Genomic DNA, 21,729 nt, shown 5'->3' on the forward strand with positions numbered 1-21,729 from the left:
ATAATTGTCTAGCTTTATTATTTATTTCAGAACATTCCAAAACCAATAATTTCATCTGCACTTGCATATACATACGGTGGCTGCATTATCTGGCATACCTGTAATTCAGTGTAACAGGTCTTCCATAAATCTTACTTTTGCAAAGTTTGTATAGTTTTATATTTTTTTTTGTTTGTTTTTTTTATGACAAATGTATGGTGGTGGTGGTATACTGGACTACGTTATATTGAGAGTTTATATTTTTTGTCCCACCTATTTAAATACATGACAGTTGCAGAATATTGGAAACGTCTCTGAACATAATGCAGTCCAGTCATGGATGGATTATGAGACAATGGCCCCCATCCCTCTCAATCTAGCAGCAAGACAGCTTTGCATCCCTATATATTTGTTTTGCATCTTTTAGTGTCTTTTCTGTGTCTCTGAGGCTGTGTTGTGTCTCTTTGCAAGTGTAGTCCGCAGGGCCTGTGCTCTGCCAGCGGGCTCAGTAGAGTCTATGACAGTGTCAAAAAATTAACATTACAGGGATCATTAAAAGTTTTTAGGGCAAATCAGTTGGAATTTATTATATTGCAGAAGTGTTCCTAATAAAGTGGCCACTGAATGTATTTTGAAATGTTTTAACTACAGTTATGCTTGTGATATTTCAGAAATCGACTTAGGACCTTTTGAGACCATCACTGCATTGCAGAGGAACTGATATGATATTGCTATGGCATATTCATAATGAAATGGTTTTCAGGATACAATACTGACCTGTTCAAGTTGCCTAAGCTTGAGAGCAGTTTTAAAGCAGTAGGCTTTGTTGTATTTAATAGAAGTAATCTTACTTATAATGTTGTATTTCTACTTGAGTATAATTTTTTGGTAATGTAACTTTCAAGATTGCATTTTCGGCGTTAGGACCCAGAAACCTCGACGCTCCTCGGCCCAGAATATTAGCATACTTCCTCTTCGGGCCTGATTTCCTCACTGTCATTTCCGAGAAGGTGACTGTAATAAGCAACACCTGTTTCCTGTTATCAGCCTGAAGCAGATTAAAATAAAGGCACAGAGTGCCAGTCGTTTTGTACCTGTAGCAGGATGACTCTCACTTGGATTAGATCATTAGATATTGTCTGTTGGTTTTTAGGAAAAGCTGCTGCATTATTGACTATTTAACATAATTATTGGCTCATTTAAAAAAATAATGTTAACAATTTCAGTTTTTCACAGTATGTGAAATACACGCTCATAGGAATAGACTCACATCAGTATTAACACTCGCTATGAGTCAGTTTGTTTAGTTACTGTTTAACAGTGGTATAGATGTATTAGCATCGAAATACACTTAAGTACTCATTATGTACGATTCTATCATTAGATAATTTTTAATGCATCAATGTGTACATTCAAATATTGCAGCTTGTAAAGGTATGGCTAATTTGAACTACTTTATAATAATACATAATAAATTACTTTTTGATTGTGAAAAAAATATTTAAAAAAACTGAACCGTAACCGTGACTACAACTGTTAAGCATGGGGGTGGAGATATTCATGTGTGGCAGCCAGTGGCACAGGACACATAGCACGGGTTGAGGGAAGAATAGATTCCAATACATACAGGTAAATTCTGGATGCAAAAGTAAAACTGAAAGAGGCAGCAGGCTTCTACAACAGGACAATGATCCAAAGCAAATCTCAAAATCCACCTTAAACTACCTCAGTTGACACCAGCTGAAGCTTGGCCCTCACAGTCCACTGACTTCCTCATCACTGAAAATCTGTGGATAGATCTTAAACATGCTGTGTTTGCCAGACAGCCTAAAAATATCATAGGAACCTTAAATTCTAAGATTAAATCAAGAAAACATAAGGAATCTTAGCTGCTTCAAAACATGTGTGCAAGCTGTAATATCTTTCAAAGGAGGAGTTTACTCAGAACTAACTTAATGGTACCAAAATTCCTACAAATACCACAGTTACTTTTTCATTTATTTATTTTTTTCAAATATATGTTATTTATCCATGGAGGCCCAAACTTTTGCATACAACTGTATAGTAATATGTGACAGGGGCTATTCTTCCTGCATAATAATTTTACTTTTACTTTTGATACATTTTACTGAGGATACTTTTACTATCAACTGAAAAAAGTCCCGCAGGACCATTTTTAAAGGCAAAAGCAAAATAATAGAATATTGCTCTTTCCATTATAATTGGGTGTTTTCTTGTGAAGTGTCATATAGAAATGTAACCGGATGTGTGTGTGGTTATTGTTGGGAAATTTACACTGCTCGCGCTGTTCTGTGATCATGGCTGCACTGGACCACACCAGCCATGTTTGCTAATTTAAAACCCAAAGGTTAGGGAATAGTTGTTTATTATTTATCGCTGTGCCATCTTCACCTGCTTATCCGTTTAGACGAAGGTTGACAAGCATCTGCGCCTTCGAACTCCAAGGACTGAAAGGTTGGGTAGCTTTACGTGAATTATCAGCGAAACTTTTGATGGTGGCAGTGTGGGAGGATGATGCTCTGCAAAAATTGTCTGTGTGCGTGCAGCGTAAACAATGTAACTTCATCTGGCTGCTAGCTAACGTTAGCCCGTGAACAAAAGGGAGCACGCCTCCATCTGTTAATAAGCGAGTCTGAGCGAGTTAACGTCATTCACTCTCAACTAAACCGGTTGGTGTTTATTTTCACACTCGACGCTCTTCATTGTTGATGGGCATCATGGATCCAAACCAGCGTGGTTACGGTACCTGCTGGCTGGCTATCGGCTAACATCGCAGCTTAAGTACCGTTCTCACTCCGGGTAAACGTTAAGGATGCTATCAGTTAGCTATCTAGCTAGCATGTGTTAGCTAGGTTCTATTGTGATGCTTTAGCTAAATAACCTTGGAACGGAAGCGGGGAATATTGTATGTCTGGTGTTTCATGTTAAAGTAAACCACCAGTTCAAGCTCTAAATGGGTTATATCGACCACCAACAGCATCAGTTGTTAGCACAGCGGAGCAGCAGCGCTTTAAAGTGAATTGTTTGTTTGAGAGCACAGCTAGCGCGATTTAGCTAGCGTGTCGGCTGCTTTTTGTAACGGCCTTCCTGGTTGAATTAGGAAATCAAGTATCCATAGATGGCTACTTAGTATTATGAGGATATAGAAGTGGTAAACGGCGAGCGGTGTGTGGTAACAGTTCCTCCGGCCTCGGAGTGACTGTAAATGTTTTGGCTAATCCCTCCATTGTAAGGCCGCCGGGTCTTGGCTGCCTGGGCCGTACATTTATCATGGTAGATCGAGGAGGCTGTGCTCATGTTAGCAGCGCCTCATCAGCGGTGATGATGAGCTTCTATCGTAATATTCCGGTTGTCCATTAAGGCTCACTGGGGCCTGGAATCTGCTGCTGCCGCCTGCGACATTTTGACGGTTGTTGTCGGAGCGAAATGGTGCTGTCATAAGATGCAATTGGCAAAATCATTTTATATTGGCATTTCACGGGGGGAATTGTACGTATTACGTAGCGTCGACTGTCTTCAAAACTGCATACAAATAAACGAAAATGAAACAAATAATTAATTTGTGATTCATATGGAGATGACATCGTGGACATGCATCTTAAGCAATTACAGAACCTCTAGATATATTACCGGAAAAGGCTATTGAACATTAGAGAGAATATTTGTGTATTTATTTATTTCTGTTCGTTTTGTTTTTCAGATGGAGTCTAATAATCATTTCAACTATGGCACCCACTCCTCAGCAAACTCAGGACTGAAACTCTCCTCAGGGGATTCTCTTTATACTAACGGGTCCTCCATGAGTTTTCCTCAGCAGGGGAAGAGTAAGTATTTTCATTCTTTAGCACAGCATCAGAATTCAAAACAAAGTGAGCCTTATTGTGAAAAGTGAATCCACTTTATAAAGCCTGACGTCACTTTCTCTCCACCTGCTTTTTAATTCTTTGATATGATAGTTTGTTATTTACTAATGCAAACTGTAACCATCTTAACTTGACTAATGTTCATGTGTCTTAACAGATATGAATGGCGAGATGAATGTGAATGGCGCCACTACTGTACACGGGTCCGGTGTGCCTGGTTCCCACCCAACAACAGCCGCTTACACACACATGAGCAACCACCACCAGAGCAGCATGGGCTATGACTACTTGTGGGGGGGGCACCCTCAGTATGGTCCAGCATTGGGCACCTCTCCTGGGCACGGGATGCACCAGAAGCAGCCTACACCTGGGATGGTGCAGCCTCAGTCACAGCACCACTTCCAGGGTCATGGACAGTACCAACTGAATGGGGGTATTGAAAGCTCCCACCAGCCGCCTGTGGCAGGCCCACCAAACATGCCTCTTACTGGGAGTCAGTACTGGAACAGGAGTAACCCTGCCCCACAGCAAATTGGTTATAATTCCCACAGTATGTATGGGACCTACCAGAGTCAGGCACATCCTGGAATTACACCGTCACAGCATCACCAGCAGCAGTCCTTACAGCCTCCCCCACATCAACCGTCACAGCAGCACCTTCACTCCCACCGCAACCCACACCACCACCACCAGCAGCACCAGCAACCACAGCATTATGGCATGATGCCTAATGGGATGCCCTACTACCAGCATCAGCCCCAGCACCCGACCCTGCCATCTCCTCAACAGCAGCCACCACAGCAGTCGCAGCCTCAAGGCCAGGCTCAGATGATGCCCCCAGCAGCCCAGAATTTTACTCCTCCACGTGGCAGCCCTCAGCACCACAGTTTAGGCAGAGGGGGCACTGGCAGCCCTCTCCCTGTGGGGATGACTCCTGCACCAATGATGTCACCATCACCAGTGCAGGATAGTGGATCACCCAAGAGCCATAACAGGGATAGTAACGTGGGAATGTCTTCTGTCATGCAAGGTGACCACTTTACATTAAATGTTTTTTAGAATGTTTAGGGGCTTATTTGATTGTATCAACCTTTTGTGTTTCCAGAGTTTCCATAGAAAGTAATTACTATTACAGGTGTTTCTGGAATTGTTTAGCTCTACTTTTTACAGTGTTGCAGTTATAGTGGTTATCTATGTGCCTACTTTTTATTTCCTCATAAATCAAACTGTCTCTGATACTTACATTTCCTCCTTCCCTTAATGCCACCAGCTGAGTGACACTCATTTAGCCAAAATGTCTTCTTCCTCTTTGGTCATTCTTGACATAGCTTGACATGGCACTCTCTGTTGCATTAGAGTTTCATATGGCAGCTGTACAAAGTTATATTGTTGAAATACAGTTATTATTTAGCTAAAAACAGCTAACTGATTACTACTTAACTACTTACTTATTTTCTTTGTTGGCTTTCTATACTTGTTAGTTGATGGATCAAGTAGCTGGTTGACAGAAATGGTAAATATTTGCTGCTTCCAACTTCTCCAGTGTGGAGATTTGCTGTTTTTGTCTAAAATTGTAATGAACTGTTATTACTGGGATTTGCTCTTTAGGGGAGAATGTATTAGTTTTGGCTCTGAGGAATTGTGAGGGGCACCTTTCACTATTCTGTGAAATTTTATAGACCAAACAATTAACCAAGCATTGCAAGATTCATCATTGAAGGAACCAGTTATATGTTGCACATGGATGTCTGGTACTAGGTCAGTCTTACTGCCCGTGCTTAATAGTTGGATAGTGCCAAGGTTTAACCAGCAGATGCCACTGTTTGACTGTGTGCTACAATGTGTGCAACCCTTGGAAGTAAACTGTCACTCTGGTTTTTTTTTTTTTTTTTTTTTTTGCTACAGATAGCTAATAGCTAATGCCTACTGAACATATTTATCTCTAAAACATCACTATTTCTATTCAAAAATCATTATGTGCTGTGCTATGATTATGTGCTTCAGTATACAATGCCCTCACTCTGAAGTTATCGTGGTATTGATTATTTACTTGATTCTCATTCAGGGCATACAAGGGAAGCTGTCAAGGAAGTTGACACAAGCTATAATGGCAGTGAAAGATCACCTGTTCCCCAGAGGCTACCCAAAACTGACAGTTACCAGTCCAAACCATCTGCGGCTCCTGTGGGACCTACAAGTGATTATCGGCAGCATTCTGACCAGCCAGCAGCTCCGTGTCCAGAGATGGCTTCTCCTGTCAGAGATGCAGCTATTAATCCAGCTCCCCAGTTTGTCTCATCTCAGCTCTCTGTGTCTCCATCACCTGCAGCAGTGACAGTGTCTCTAACCACGGCCTCTGCAGCTCCTGCTGTCTCTGGATCTCCCATATCTGCCCCCGGGCCCCCAATTGTTTCATCCCCTGATGTAGAATCTTCTACACCACAAATTTCAGCACCTCCCGGCGTCTCCTCTGCTGCATCTGCAGCCGCACCTCATGGGCTTTCCTCACCTCCCCTAATGGTGCAAGGCCTAAGGCCATCCCCTACTGCTACGACTGAGATATCCCCTGCTGGATCCAAGCATTTGTCAGCGGGGTCCTCTTCCTCCTCCCTGCTGGCATCACCTTTAAAGTTGTCTACACCTCTAGTTTCAACTAACAGTGAGTCTATACCTGCTGCAGTTTCCTTGGTCCCTTCAGTGTCTACTTCATTGGAGTCTGTGGCTCATCAGTCAGCATTGCCTCCTACAGCTTCTGGACCTTGTATAACCGTCTCCCCGCCTGTCACAGTGTCCACGTCTTCTTCCTCAGTGTCTGCACCCATAACATCTCTTCAGCAGATGGTTCAAGGGTCTAAGGTATCTTGCTTTCCCGATCAATCTGGAGCTCAGCATGAAATGCCTGGACCCCCAAAATTGATGACTGCCACTTCATCTGTGGGTGCAAATTCCTCATCAGCTGGTCTGGTTCCATCTCTTATGCCAATATCAGGTCCTTTGCCCTCAACACCACCTGGCTCTTGTTTATCAACATCTGCATCTCTCATGTCTGTGTCAGCTACTCCTTCACTTGGCAGTAAACATTGTGAACCAGCACCCACATCTCAGTATCAGACACACACTCCTACAGCTGTTGACACTGGTCTTTCCACTGCCTCTAGAGCATCATCATCACCACCAGGAGAGGTGAATGTACCCTCCCTAGCAGCCCATGAAAGTCCTACTGTCCAACCTCTGTCTACCCTACCTCTTCTAACCACTCAAGCCTCCAGGACTGCACCTGTGTCCGCCCCTCCTGCCTTGGTGTCTTTGCCTCCTGCAATGGGTACATCTTCTGGAGTGGTCCAAAGTTCTCACTCTGAGCAGCACCCGACTAACACCACTCCTCCTCGTGCACTAAAGCAGTTGTCTCCTAAGCCAGAACACCATGGTCATAGCGAGGATAGGAAAGTTTTCAGTAATAAAAGAAATGGAAAACCAGAGGAACACCTGCCTCAGCTTGATTCAGGCACAATAAGGACACCGCAGAAGGTGGAAGGGACTGAGTCTCATAAATCTGAAATTTGCTCTCGTAAATCCTTCACTGATCTTCCAGGGAAACCTTTGCAAACCACAGTTGCTTCTGATCAAAAGGCAAAGAGTATGGACTTTGAAAAGCACCACATGCAAAGCATCGCCAGTGACACCTGTGAGACAGAGGACTCCATGGTGGAGCTAACTCCACTCAGAAAGTCCCCACAACTTCACAGCACGAGGATAGAACATCTGACGGATGAAGAAAGTTTTGATAACTCAACATGTGACACCCCTTCCAGAATCGAAGTCAGCTCCGTCTTTGAAAAAACGTCTCTTTTAGACGGTGACAGCTCATGCATAGATGACTCCACTCAGTTTGACAGCACCTCCCATGCTGAAGGGGAACCATCTACTGAGTTTTACACCACTCAAGACAACAGCCTCTCAGTGGAAGTCTCTAGAGATGACACGTTGGACTCCACCAGAGAAAGGGAAACCTCTGAGGCAGAAGAGACCAACAGTTGCCAGATCACCGGGGAGTCCATGCTGGAGTCTTCTCTAAACAACACCGCTGAGATGGAAGAGCCCTCTGCTGACTCAAGTGATGTGTCCAACTCGCGCTCATTTGTGCAGTCTCAGCCTGGTCGTCAAGGTACAGTCTATTATCACATGGTTTGACAAACAGTAATTATTAGTTGAGATTTGTAGAATGATTTATCTTAACAGGATTCTCTTTCTTTATCTCTGTAAATTTGTCACCAAATTGAATACAGGTCTTCCTGTTTTCCTATGTCATTATCCTGTAATTGTAATTTATGCTGACGGTTAAATGTCATTCTTTCATCTTTTAATTAGGACCTGAAGCAGAGTGGGAGCCTAGAGGCCACGATACACCAGACTCAGCTGGACGGATAAGCATTAAGACCACTGTTGATGAGGCAATGACTCTGCCGAGTTTCAAGATGAGAGATGAGAACTTCATCGCCTTCAGTACCCCAGCAGAGAGCCCTGCTGTACACCCACTCCAACCAGTAACTGATCAGATTGTGTCAACTGCTGGAGGACATCTGAAAACCCCAGGGAAACCACGCAAACCTCGGGCTCCAAAGGCAATGTGGATTAAAACCACAGGTAATGAACATTCGGATTACAGGAAAATGTTTGGTTAAAAAATGTTTGATTTTATTTTAAATGATTTTTCCACACTTTTTTTTATTTTAAGCTCCTGAGGAGGCCCAGCGCAAGCCTCGGGTTCGAACTCCTAAAGTGGAGAAAATCAAGGCTGATGAGGAGGGAGCCACGGGCAGAAAGAGGAAGAAGTCCCTTAAGATGGAAGTCAAAAAACCATCAGATGCATCTGGAGAGGCTGGGCCTCACACAGAAGAGGTTGATTCAATTACAGCCACAATTGAAGCTGTTCTAGCCAATGCTTCAGCTATTAACACGGCATTTGAGAAACCCAAGAAGGCAAAAAGGGTCAAGAAACAAGACCAAGATGGAAACGTGGTTAAAACACCTAAAAAAGATGCGGAAACAACTGTAGATGATGTTGATGAAAATGATGACGACAGCTCTACTGCAGGTAATAGAGTTTTTGTGGTGGGGGGTGCATGTCACATGATGGCATTTTTTTGACAGTCTAATGCTAAGTCTGGTTTTCTTCACAGGTGAATCTAACAGACGGAGGGTTGCGACAGAGGAGCAGGTCCAGTTCCCTCTGTTGCACGGGTAATTATTTCCTTTAACAACTTGTTGAGACTTCAAATCTGAAGGAAAGACGATATGTCAAGGAATCCAATCAGACCATTTTCTTTCAAGTTCTCGGCAACTAAACAAATTTCTGTCTGTAATAGCACATTTTTATTTGAACTTTAAGTTGGTTTAGTTCAACACCATCAAACATGCACACAAAAAGTGTTTAGATTTAGATTGTGCAATAGTCAATTAAATGTTGAGTTAATATTAATCAAATTCTGTTATTTGTTTGCCAGAATGGCTACCTACTGTATGCTATTAATTTATAGACTAGAATCAGATTGTAAAAACATTTTTAAACAGCTAAATTCCTGCAAACTGTGAAAGAGGTTTTTTTGTTTAAGTCTGACTAATATGCTAACCATCCAAAACATGCTCAACAAGTATGGAAAACTGGAGTAAAGCCCAGTGGGATAAAGTTTTGTTTAAAGTGTTCTGCTTTTATGTCATAACATGCTGTCCTTGTTCCTCAGTTAACACCAGTAAACAAAATGTAATGATGATAAAGAAAGATTTACAAAAAACAAAATATTATCATTAGTGAATAAGTAAGTTAGGGACATCTCAAAAATCTGTTTTTATATTTTGTAGGACTGTAACGATAACCTTTTTTTTTTTTTTTTTTTTCCCAAATATTTTTATTAAAAAGCTACAATACAATACTTTCAATTTTAGAAATACAATTTGCCTTTTCTTTTTTACACACACATATGTATACAGTCACATATAAAGAACAAAACAAAAGCAAAACACTCTGATAAAAATGTAGAAGAAAATAATTACATTAATTTACAGAGTGCCATGTAATAAACAGTGAACAACCACCCACCCACGCCCCTACCTGGCTCATCACGACCACCACACATACTATTGGTTATTCATGTAATATAAAAAGATACAACAGTAACATGCACACATTCAAAACAATAACCTTTTTTAACCATAGGTGGAAGAGGGAGATCCGTGTGAAGAAAAAGGAGGACCGCATGAAGGGTGAAACCTGGTATTACACACCTTGTGGAAGAAGAATGAAGCAGTTCCCGGAAATAGTCAAGGTAAATTTCCCGGCTAAAACACAGAACCATAATGGTCTTTTTAGTTGTTGAAATCAATGCTTATCATGACAGCTAAGTGACAGATACAGCAGAAGATGTCTGGGTTGTCAAAACAATGACCATTATTTTCTTTCTCTCTTGCCTGTTCTGCCATCTCCTAATTGCTTGGCTCAGTACTTGAAGAGACACACGGACAGCGTGGTCTCCAGAGAACACTTCAGCTTCAGCCCACGCATGCCTATTGGAGACTTCTATGAAGAGAGAGAAACTCCTGAGGTTTGTATATTCTGTGAAGTGCAGCTCATTTATTTATTTAAGCATAATTTATACATAACAATAAACTTCAATGTATTACTGTTCAGTAAAATCGTTATCAGTAAGTGGTTTGGACCAGAACTACAGCGCAGTTAAACTGAGAAAGAAATGCGTAGAAGGCAGTATGTGAATTTTGTTCCCCATTATATGTTACAGGGTATGAAATGGGTCCTCTTGGCTAATGAGGAGGTTCCCTCTATGATCATGGCCATCACTGGCCGGCGAGGTCGACCTCCAAACCCTGATAAAGAGAAACCCCGCAGAGTTCGTGGCGTGAGGGGAGGGCAGGCCCGCCGCCCTGGTAGACCTCCCAAACCCAAGATGATTGACCTCCTCAGCAAAGTTGATGCCAAGCTGTTGAAGAGGCTTGAGGCCAAGGGTGAGTGGATGTGGACTTGAGGAGTTATGGGTGTATCAGGTTGTGTTGGATATAACAATTAAGTCATGTGTCTAAGGATGGCTTATTGAGTACATAACCTCAAGAAATTTGTAATGTGGCTAGTTGTTTGTAATCACTTTTTTATAGAAGCTCTTACGGAGGAGGAAAAGGAGAAACTTGCAAAAATCAAAAAGAAAATGAAGAGAAAGGTATGTAGTCCAGGCTGTTGGTAATTTTCGTTCTGTTATGCTGTTCAAATCTCATTGATTTTGTTGTCGCTGCTGCTGTTCCTTTTTTTTTTTTTAGGCAAGAATGAAGAGAAGGGAGGATGCTAAGATTAAGAAGATGAGAGAGGAAAAAAAGAAAGCCAAGGTACAGACAAAACACCACACTCAAAAACATAAAATTTAGCAGCAACATCCTTAAAACCATCTCTTCCTTATTTCCACCTGTTTTTTTTCTTCTTTGTTGATTCAGCTTGAGCAGGAGGCAAAGGGCCAGGAAGTGAAAGCTGAACTAACCGACCCGACGGCCCCACAGGCCTCACAGCAAGCATCACAGTCCACTGCAGAACCCAAGAAGCCCGGCCGCAGAAGGTCAGTCAAGGTAGAGGCTACTGCACCAATACGGCAGACGGACGAGGAGAGGATAGCCCAGGGTAAGAGGGTGCTGGGCGCCCGGAGTAAAGCAAAGGCTCTGGCTAAAGCTCAGGCAGAGGCAGAGGCGGCAGCTCAGGCTGCTCTGTCAGCTAAGAGGGCAGCAGAGAGGAGAGCGCAGGCCCAGAGACGTCTGGAGGAACGAAAGAGGCAGCAGTTGATTGCAGAGGAGCTGAAGAAGCCTACGGAGGACATGTGTCTTACTGACCACAAAGTGAGTTTTAATTTAAACCCAATATGTTCATATCTTCACTGTTAAACTGAGACTGCAGAGGTTTTATCAGTGTGATCATGACCTTTGACCTTTGTCTCCACCAGCCCCTGCCAGAGCTGTCCCGTATCCCTGGTGTGGTTCTTTCTGGCACAGCCTTTGCACACTGCCTGGCTGTGGTTGAGTTCCTACACGGCTATGGAAAGGTGATCGGTCTCAATATACCCAAGGACATCCCCAGCCTTGCTACCCTACAGGAGGGCCTCCTAGGCCTGGGTGACAGCCAAGGAGAACTGCAGGACTTGCTGATCAAGCTGGTGGAGGCTGCACTCCATGATCCAGGCCTGCCGTCGTATTATCAGGTGTGTGATTAGAGCTGAAATGATGAATTGGAAATGGTTAGTCAATGAATCGGCTATTTTTTTAAGCAAAAGTACCTAACATTTACATGTTTCAGCATCAACAATGTCAGGATTTGCTGCTTTTCTTTGTACATGATAGTAAATCTGATTATATTTTGGAGTGTTTGTGACTTATTTTTGGCATTTTATGCTATTTTCTGACATTGCATTGACAGTCATTCAAGGAAATTATCAGTAGATTGATCTATAATGTTAATATTTGCAATTGTTGTTAAAGAATCTGGGTTTTAATCTACATTTTCCTCTTTATCTTTGTGTTCTTACCTTCAGTCTGTAAAGATCCTTGGGGACAAGCTGGTTGAGTTAGAGCTGAACCGCAGCACAGTTTCAGAAGTACTTCGCATCTTTTTGGAATCTCATGGTTATGAGACAGAGGTGTGCAACACACTGAGGACCAAAACATTTCATGCCCTGCCTCCTGACATCAAGGCAGCTATCCTGGGTTTCCTGGTGGAAGAACTTAACAGCAGTAATGTTGTGACAAGGTTAGACCAAGAACTAATTATTTATTCTAAGGACACTCTTGAACATAAAAGTTTGTTACTTCCACACTCCTGTTACTTAATTAATGTATGCATTTTTTTGTTTTCAGTGACATTGACAACACATTGGAAAACATGGCAGCCTACAGGAAGAACAAGTGGACCATTGAGGGGAAATTGCGCAAGTAAGATCATGGCTTTGTCTCTTCAAAGACTAATTAGATATATTACTCAGGTCTGTTGTCAGTCAAAACACAGAACTATTTGACCTGTTGATCCTGTTTGTTCTCTGTGTGCCAGACTGAAGGCAGTACTAGCGCGTCGTACAGGACGCTCAGAGGAAGAGCTGTGTTTTGAGGAAAGGAGGCGCAGTGCCAGAGTGGCAGAGGAAGAGAACCTCAGTCTGGAGGACAGTGTGGTCCTGGAGAGAGGCAACCGTCGTGCACGCAAAGAAGAGCCCAAACTCAGTGATGTGCGTATCTGCTCTAGTGTGTGTGTGTGTGTGTGTGTGTGTTTTTTTTTTTTTTATTATTATTTCTTTAAGAATGAGAACCTGATAATTTCTTACATTCATTTTTAAATTCTTTCCTGCCACAGAGTGAGAGTCCTACCAATGCTAGCATTCCAGAGCTTGAAAGGCAGATAGATAAGCTAACCAAGGTAAGAATGATGCTATGCAGACATGGTGCTTTAGACGTTTGTGTTGGGTTGTATCAAACATTGTTCTGTCTTTGGATCTCCACAGCGCCAAGCATTTTTCCGTAAAAAGCTGCTACAGTCGTCTCATTCCATGCGGGCCATATTGCTGGGCCAGGACCGTTACCGGCGCCGATACATGGCTTTGCCTCACCTCGGAGGAGTTTTAGTCGAGGGACCAGAAGAGCTCTTAAGTGAGTCTGAGAGTAAATTTAGAATTTTTAGACTTTACAAATCCTTGGCCTGTCCATCTTTATTTACTTTTGCCTCACATTTCTATCTCACAGCCTCAGGAGATGTCCTTGTAGCTGAGGTGCCTGTCACCTTCCTCAAAAAGGAGCCCAAAGTTGAAGAGACCCCCATGCCTACCACTCCCCCTCCTACTCTACCTTCCTCTCCTTCCTCTGCTACCCCTGCCCAGGGCCAGGCCTTGTCTCCAGAGGAGGATCCCCTCCCTGGCACTGCATCCCTCATGAGCAGGCCAAGAGGACGTGGTCGCCCCCGAAAAATCAAACCAGAAGTGGAGCTTCACCTTCGCACAGCAAAGATCCGCCGCCGGCGTCGAAGTAGCGTCAGGTCCGGAGGTGAAGAAGGGCCGGGATCACCAAACAGTGGCACACAAGACCTCACACAGGCTGCTTTCCAGAACTGGCTAAGCCAGTCACAGGAAGCAGTGACCAACGGCACATGCTCAGCAGCAGGGGAAGCTCCAGAAGGTAATCGACCAGAGGAGAGTGTGAAGGAGATGGCAGAGAAACAGGGACAGTGGTTCAACCTGCTTCCCAAACAACCTTGTGACGATAACTCTCTCACCGAGCCCCAGATGCCCACCTCACCCAGCTCACCCCCCAAACTCCTCCCTCAGATCCCGAGTACTCTGCCTGCACTCGCTGCTCCACTCATGCAGGTTTGCCCACAGTCAATACATATACATTTAATTATGCTATAACAATGAACTTAAAGTATTATGTATGCAATATTAATAAAGGATCTCTCCCCATCCCTCAGCCGGACCCTCTCTTGCCTGGCTTGGTGCCTGCTGACCCTGTGACCGCAGCAACACCACAGGACGTTCTCCCTACAACCCCTGCTTCTGCTGCTCCTGTTGATGCCCCACCACCTCAGCTTCTTCCAGCTCCCATCCCTCCTGCTCCGGCTGCTCCTACCACCCCTGTCAGGCCAGGTCGCAGGCGAAGGAGAGGCAGCAGAGGAAGTAGTCCTGCCCGCAGAGGGCCCCGAGGAGCTGCAGCCAAACGCCGCGGCCGCCCTCCCAACTCTGTGTTCCAGGAGCTCGAGCAGCAGTACTTCACACAGCTGGTGGTTAAGCCCATTCCAGCATGTAAGAAGTGGTTAAAAACAGTGTCATGACTTGGAGAAAATAGTTTGAGAGATGTATTTGTTTTCCTTTAATTTATTTTGACTGCTACCACATTTAACAAAAAGACAGTTCAGAGCTGATCCTTGAGTTTTATAAATCCCCACTCCTGATATTTGACGTACAAAAATGCTTTCTTTTCCAGCAATGGTACGTGGCTGGTGGTGGATCAAGGACCCAGAGGAACTGTATAACACCTTACAGGCCCTCCATCCAAGAGGCATCAGGGAGAAGGTGCTCCATAAGCACTTGGCCAAACATATGGAGAGCTTAGCTGAGATGTGCACCAAACCTATCAACGGTGAGTGTTGTCAGTGAACAGATCATCTCAGTTGTGTAGAGGAAAGAAACCAGGATTTCCTTCTGCATGTTTCCTCTGTTACCCCGTGTTCTTCTTAAAACTCTTTTTGTGTTGTTTCTGGTTAGACTCACTATTTGAGTTTAAGGTTGAAGAGAAAGATGTGCTGATAGAGGCTCTGCAGCAGCCGTGGCAAGTGCAGGAGAAAGCCATGGAGTCTGACATCAGCGCCCTGCAGTGGGTGGAGGACCTGGAGCAGCGAGTCATTGCTGCTGACCTCCATCTGAAGGTGAGAAATCACCTCACTTTTTAAGTGTCACCATTATGTGTCGTCTGATTAATCCGACCATGTAAAAACAAACTGGCAAAATGAAACTGAAGGTATAATTATTTTTTATAACTAAAATAATAATTACACAATGTTATATAATGATGTGTGATATAGAAAATATTAGGACTAACATGTAAAAATCTTTTGAAGTTGTTGAAACGGTAAAAGTTCTAGTGTAAAAATATCTCAGAAGAAGTCACTAAATCACTTTTGTGTTTCTTCAAGGCTCCTCCTCAGGGTGCAATGAATGATGCAGAGTCTAACACAGAGACACCGTTGGCAGAATTCCAGGTAGCCATTAAAACCCTTTTTTTATAAAACAATTCCTCACAATTTTCGACTGATACTTAACGTCTCCCTGTGTGTTTTTAAGCCCTACACAATCCCAGATACAGACTCCACACGGGATGACCTCCAGTACTACGAACATGACGCTGACCCACGTGATGACTGGATTGTGCGAACTAAGAAGGAGTGGTCCGGCCTGCCTCGTATCGCCACCCACCCTCTGGACCTGGGCGTGCTGCGACTGGCTAACCTTGAACGAAACATTGAGAGACGTTACTTGAAGGAGCCACTGTGGAACCCAGCTGAAGTGATGCGCCTCGCTCCTCTCACCCCTACACCAGGAGAAGAGCATCCCATGGATGCCATTAGGTGAGGAGAAGAACCAGAATTTTGCATGTGTTCTTCGTGTAAGTATTGAGTATATTTTAACCTTATTGTCTAATAATTTTTCTCCCAGTCTGGAAAGTGAAATCACCTCTCGACTACGAACATGGCGGCAGGCTCTGGATCGCTGTCGCAGTGCTCCCCAACTCTGTCTGTGTTTACTTCAGCTGGAGAAGGCCATTGCTTGGGAGAGATCTGTGACCAAAGTGGTGAGTAACTTTATCTCACTCCATTGTTCTTGGACAGCACCCTGCACAAAGTAACACAAAAAAGTAACATTAAAAATAAGCATTTCTTTCCTGTGATCTCTTTTTCTAGACTTGCCAGGTATGCAGGAAGGGAGACAATGATGAGTGCCTGTTGCTATGTGACGGCTGTGATCGGGGCTGCCACATGTATTGCCTGAGGCCCAAAATCACCCAGGTGCCAGAGGGAGACTGGTTTTGTCCTACCTGCGTCGCCAAGGTAAAAACCAGACCTGTGATTCTTTTCCAAGAAGCAATTTCAAATGAAAGAAAACTTTAGAGCTGTTATGAATCTAAGAGCATTTCGTAGCATTTGTTTCCTTCCACGTAATTTGTTCTGTTCTACATTTGTCCCTCATTAACTCACTCTGCTTCCTTACTCACTCTGTGTCTCAGGAGGAGGATGAGTCACCGCGCTTGTCGAAAACAAGGATCAGGGTGAAAAAGAGAAGATACGAAGACGACAGCTCTGAAGATGAGGCGACAACACGACGTAGCACTGGCATGGCAACGCGGAACAAGGAGGTCGTGGCACCCTCCTCATCCTCTCGGCACTCTGGAGAAGGAGGCGGCTCTAAACGCCGTCGCATGACAACCCGCAACCAGCCTGACCTCACCTTCTGCGAGTGAGTCCTACCTTTTGTTGCTGATGAGCTATTCACATGCAGAATGATCATATTAATGTTAAACAGGATTCTAAATCTATAGTGCAACGTTTGTCAATTATTTTATTTTCCATTCTTCCAGGATCATTCTAATGGAGATGGAGGCGCATGCAGATGCCTGGCCATTCCTTGAACCTGTCAACCCCCGTCTGGTGCCAGGCTACCGCCGCATCATCAAGAACCCCATGGACTTCCTCACCATGAGAGAGAGGCTGCTACAGGGAGGGTAAGTGAAGATCATGCTTTTTCAGTGCATTGCAGTACTTAATAACTTGCAAATCAGAAAAAAAGAGGCAGCCCACTTCTGTATAGAACTAACTCCCAGCCCTTAGCAACCAAACACAGAAACAAAACCAGACAGCCAAGGTATGATTGGCTTTTTTAGAAATTGAAGGAAAAAAGAAAAGGATACAAAAACATTACACTCAATGTGTTTCAAAATCATCCTTTCATTTACACATTTGTGTAGAAAAGTGCTCTTTGTACACCTGTATACAGCGGTTCAAAACACATTTTCATTAATTCTCAAAATTACAATAAACACAGAAAAAATTCAGTACTTGATCACAATATAAAGAACCTTCAAAAACAAATAAAAATGCAAGAAAAGAAGACAGAAAAATAAATTCTACATACACAAAATAAATTCTATGTATTCTATGTCTACACAAAAAGGTTACAGGTGACCTAAAAGAAAAAAGGTTTTCTTGTTGTATACTAATTTTTCATGTTTTGTAATTTATTGCAACTCCTACTTTTTCCTATTATCCACTTATAATGGTTTTTACATTTTACTGGCTAAGCTGTAATTTACCTCAATAAATTTCCTTTCCTCTGCCCCTACAGAGATATGCTTCTTTTGTTTATTACTTGGTCCCTGCGATTCCTTACATTTATAAAAGAAATACCCCAGAGAATATTCTTCTGTCCTGTTGTATGACATTTTTTCCTAATACTAGAAGAATTTGTGGCTCTCTGGTACTTTTTATACATTGGCCTTCTCTCTCTCTGCTGTTTCCTTGCCTCAGGTACTGCAGCTGTGAGGAGTTTGCGGCAGACGCTCAGTTGGTCTTCAACAACTGTGAGCTGTTCAACGAGGACACGTCAGAGGTGGGAATGGCCGGACACGCCATGAGGCGTTTCTTTGAGAGCCGCTGGGCAGAGTTCTACTCGGATAAGGACAAATAGGAGCCTACGACGTTCCCCCTGATGGTGGGGCTGTTGGTGCTTTCACCGTCCCAGTCACACACTCTCCATTACCGCTAAGACTGTCTGTCTGGAGTTTCTTCCAGCCATGTGTATTCTCATGTATAGGTATATATGTATAGATTTTGGCTATTTGTCTGTTATCGTTTCCTCTACTGGCCGAATCTTTTCGAGGCCCACAGCTGAACTGGCTTGAACTTATACCCATTCCCCATCACAGAGAGTGAGAACATCTCTCTATTCACTTTTCCTTCCTCCTTTCGTGTCTCCTCATCTTCACCTCAACACCTCATCTCCTGTTTTCGTTTTCCTGTCACGTCCTTTCACCAGCCCCATGTCGTAGCGAGGCCTTTGGTCAAGCCCTGCTGTGGGGTGATGACACGGTCTCAGGCCCTGAGTATTTTGGCTCTCAGACTCATATTGAAGGTCAGGGACTGATCACACTATTGCAGCCTAACCGCTGCATACTGGACCTGCTTAGCACCGCTCAATGACAAAATGGATCAAAACTCTTCACAGAGCTTGGGCCATTTCTTACCTGTTCAATGGAAATGTAATGTAACGTGGTCTTATGCCTAGAAGTAATTTTTTTGCTCAATATATTTTTATTATATATTCTATATATAAATATATATAAAGATTACAATAGCTGGGATTATTTAATAGCAATAGCTTGTAGTGAATGTGTACAGATTACCTTATAGAGATGTCTAGACGATTTATGAAAAGGCCAGTTAAACTAAAAGGAATCTGTTTTTGGACTGTCACGAGTAGACGTTGTATAACCTCCACTTAAAGTCTTGCACGCACACATACACACTTTTCACCAACACACACACACACAACATGCACATGATTTCACACACATACCCACCTTTTGCTGCTGTGTGAAAGACACTGGTTTCTGAAACTGGAGGATTTTAATGTTGGTCAGTCAGTCTGGGCTTAGACTCTTTATATTTCACTGTTCCTCCTGTCAAGAGTAAATAATCAGCTAGATAAACCAGATCTCTGTCACGTTTGAGAGGATGCTACTGCAGCTTTAGCACCTGTTAAATAGTCTGTTTAGAGAACACAGCTCACACTGAAATTTTGCTCTTATATGCTATAAAATTTCCTCAAGACGAGATGGCGTTCGCAGCTTCAAAACTGCAACTGAGCAATTGATCCATGTTCAAAATGTAATATTTGTCTGTAGCTCATCTGACCAGGTGAAAATGACGAAAGGTGGTTATATGTGAGGTATCAAATCCTCTCATTTTAAAGACTAGAATTGCAAAGGAGTTCTGATGATGAAGCACTGGGCACATCATTGCCTAGTTACATTCCTTTTATCGTTTGTTTTTTGTTTGTTTTTGTTTTTGCTGTACAAGGGCCAATGTACGATGTTGCGCGGCATGGTTGGTGTGCTATGAAGGCGACAGGATGACTCCACAGTCCAGGTTTTATTTAAACTTGTTTCTTACACTGAACTCAAATCTGTTGATAGGAAATAAACTTTGATGTTCCTTATTACACTTAAAGGGACAAGACGTTTTTTCAAAAAAGAAAAAAAAATATATGAAAACCAAATGTGGTGTTAAGTGAATTTTTAATAATGTACAGTTTTGGTGACTTTAAATTTGTTCCTTTATATTTTTAGGACCAATTCATCATTTTTAAGAGGAGGTATTACAAGACTCTGTTGTATTAAGGTGATGTAACACGTGTGCATCTGTAGAATGTACTGTGAGTTGAATAAAAACCACATCTAGTAGAGAGCATTTGTTTTCTGAAAGCTTTATCTCTTCTCCATGTTGATCCCAAATGTTGGGTTTCCCCCGACAGTTTGGAGGCATTTGGTGACTCAGTTACTCTCACCTGTGTAGCTAAACCCGGCCTCTTGCTCAGTGCATGCTGCGATAGGCTGCAGCCCCACCTGACCACTCTGAACTGAATAAGAGAAGTAGATTGATTTATTTTACTGTATATAGCTAATAGGGCCATTTATTTGAGATACAAATCCAGTGAAAGGGTAGATATGTATGATTTGTATACATTTATTAAATGTTTAGGTTTCATCATGGGCTTGAGTAATTGTGTTGAGCATTTTCCACTATTTTTTTGACATAACAAACTAAATTATCAGTTGTCAAAATAATAATCAGATTAGTCAATTATAAAATAATTAGTTGCAGCCCTTCATATGGATATGAATGAGAACTACATGCATTATTTTCAAATGGATATACAGCATGCAAGTTCTTTATTGCAATTAAAAGGTATATTAAATACAAGAACAGCATACCTGAAAAGAAAGTGACACTGCTGAAACACCATTGGGTTTATTGGCAGGTGAACATTTTAATAATGGTGCACACACATTTTACCTGCAGCCTGTTTCCCCTCATACCTGTACTATACCTCACTGTATATCGCACGACCAAAGTGCTACAATATGTCGCTTTTAAAAGTGAAAAAGAGCTTGTAGCCGTGACGCAAATCTGGTGAAGGGTTTGGCAGGGGGTTCTGCAGCTCCCTGGAGAGTCCTGTCTGAGACACATGCTGCTGGGAACGTCCTGCCATCACTCCCAGCTGCTCTACAGTGGTAGAGACTCAAGTACAACACACACACACACACACACACACACACACTTATATTCTACACTTAAATCTACATGCATTGAAAAAACAAAATTATGTGGATATACTCAGGATTTAAAACAATAAAATATGTGCACCGTGTCTCTCGGTGCATCTCTCCCTCTCCCTTTGCCCTCTCTCGCTCTCTCAAATCCCTTAGCTGGCACTTTGTGCGAGTGTGTGTAAATGTGTATATGAGCGTGTGTGTGTGAAATTGTGTCGGTGTCAGCACTCTGGGTGGAGGGGGCAGAAAACTCCCCACGCCAGCGGGTTCCACCGTGCCCCCCGCCCGTCCCGCTCCACACAGTTGGGCTTAGCCCCACAAAAGGGGGGATAACAGTTACACAGTTGCCGTGGAGAGGAGGGGGTAATCCACGGTATAATGGGGCACACCAACACGGTCCCCCAACCCCTCCACCCCCACCCCAACCAACCAGTTCATTCTGGACTTGGTCCGTCAGGTTGAGGGCCCCTGATGCCCAGGAGGATCGGTCTGAACTCTAAACATCTCCATATCACTATGAGCATCATGTCAGCAGCCTCCATTCTGCTGCATATTGCAGTAAATTAAAAATAATGTTATTACATAAAAAAAAAAAAAAATATTCAGTTAATGCAAAGCAGCTACAGCTTGTCACACTGCTGACTTTTCCAAATTCATATTCCCAACTTTTGAATTTGAAAACAGAGGAATCCTGTCTCCTTTTGCGAAACGTCTTCACAAGGTGTGTGCTTGATTGATATCAAAGAGTGAAAATGAAAAGCTTGCACAGATGCAGCATCACAATAGGCTCTATGGCAACCGCATCATGAAAGAGTTTGTCCCCATGGTGATCAGAGCGGTACCTCACAAGTAGTTTATGGAGGGTGGGAGGATATCATATTCATGCTCTTTGGGTATAATGTCAACATAACACAGCAGGGAGTGTTACATTTGGTTGTTACCCTTCAACTTGCTGTTTTTCTAT

The 21,729-nt window shown here is 43.0% G+C and overlaps 1 protein-coding gene across 3 annotated transcripts; it reads left to right on the forward strand.

Moving 5' to 3' along the window:
* Positions 1-2,285: 2,285 nt before the first annotated feature.
* Positions 2,286-19,902, forward strand: baz2a (bromodomain adjacent to zinc finger domain, 2A). Of its 3 annotated transcripts, none has more exons than XM_023428639.2 (30): positions 2,286-2,454; positions 3,701-3,824; positions 4,021-4,893; positions 5,929-8,028; positions 8,232-8,507; positions 8,599-8,958; positions 9,044-9,104; positions 10,078-10,186; positions 10,361-10,462; positions 10,658-10,880; positions 11,028-11,089; positions 11,187-11,252; positions 11,358-11,750; positions 11,855-12,109; positions 12,440-12,654; positions 12,762-12,836; positions 12,952-13,123; positions 13,249-13,311; positions 13,397-13,541; positions 13,635-14,254; positions 14,356-14,686; positions 14,868-15,023; positions 15,149-15,309; positions 15,577-15,642; positions 15,725-16,008; positions 16,097-16,232; positions 16,342-16,488; positions 16,665-16,894; positions 17,016-17,159; positions 17,962-19,902. In XM_023428639.2, the coding sequence occupies exons 2-30, from the start codon at positions 3,701-3,703 to the stop codon at positions 18,119-18,121; spliced, it is 8,109 nt and encodes a 2,702-aa protein (XP_023284407.1). In that variant the 5' UTR covers positions 2,286-2,454; the 3' UTR covers positions 18,122-19,902. The 3 variants fall into 3 exon arrangements, with proteins under 3 accessions (XP_023284407.1, XP_023284409.1, XP_023284408.1); XM_023428641.2 differs by having other exon boundaries at positions 2,290-2,347; XM_023428640.2 differs by lacking the exon at positions 2,286-2,454 and adding an exon at positions 2,645-2,799.
* The last annotated feature ends 1,827 nt before the right edge of the window (positions 19,903-21,729 follow it).

This window comes from Seriola lalandi, unplaced genomic scaffold (assembly GCF_002814215.2).
Source record: "Seriola lalandi dorsalis isolate HSWRI2012SDOR001 ecotype SW California unplaced genomic scaffold, Sedor1 jcf7180002054884, whole genome shotgun sequence".
NCBI lineage: Eukaryota > Metazoa > Chordata > Actinopteri > Carangiformes > Carangidae > Seriola > Seriola lalandi.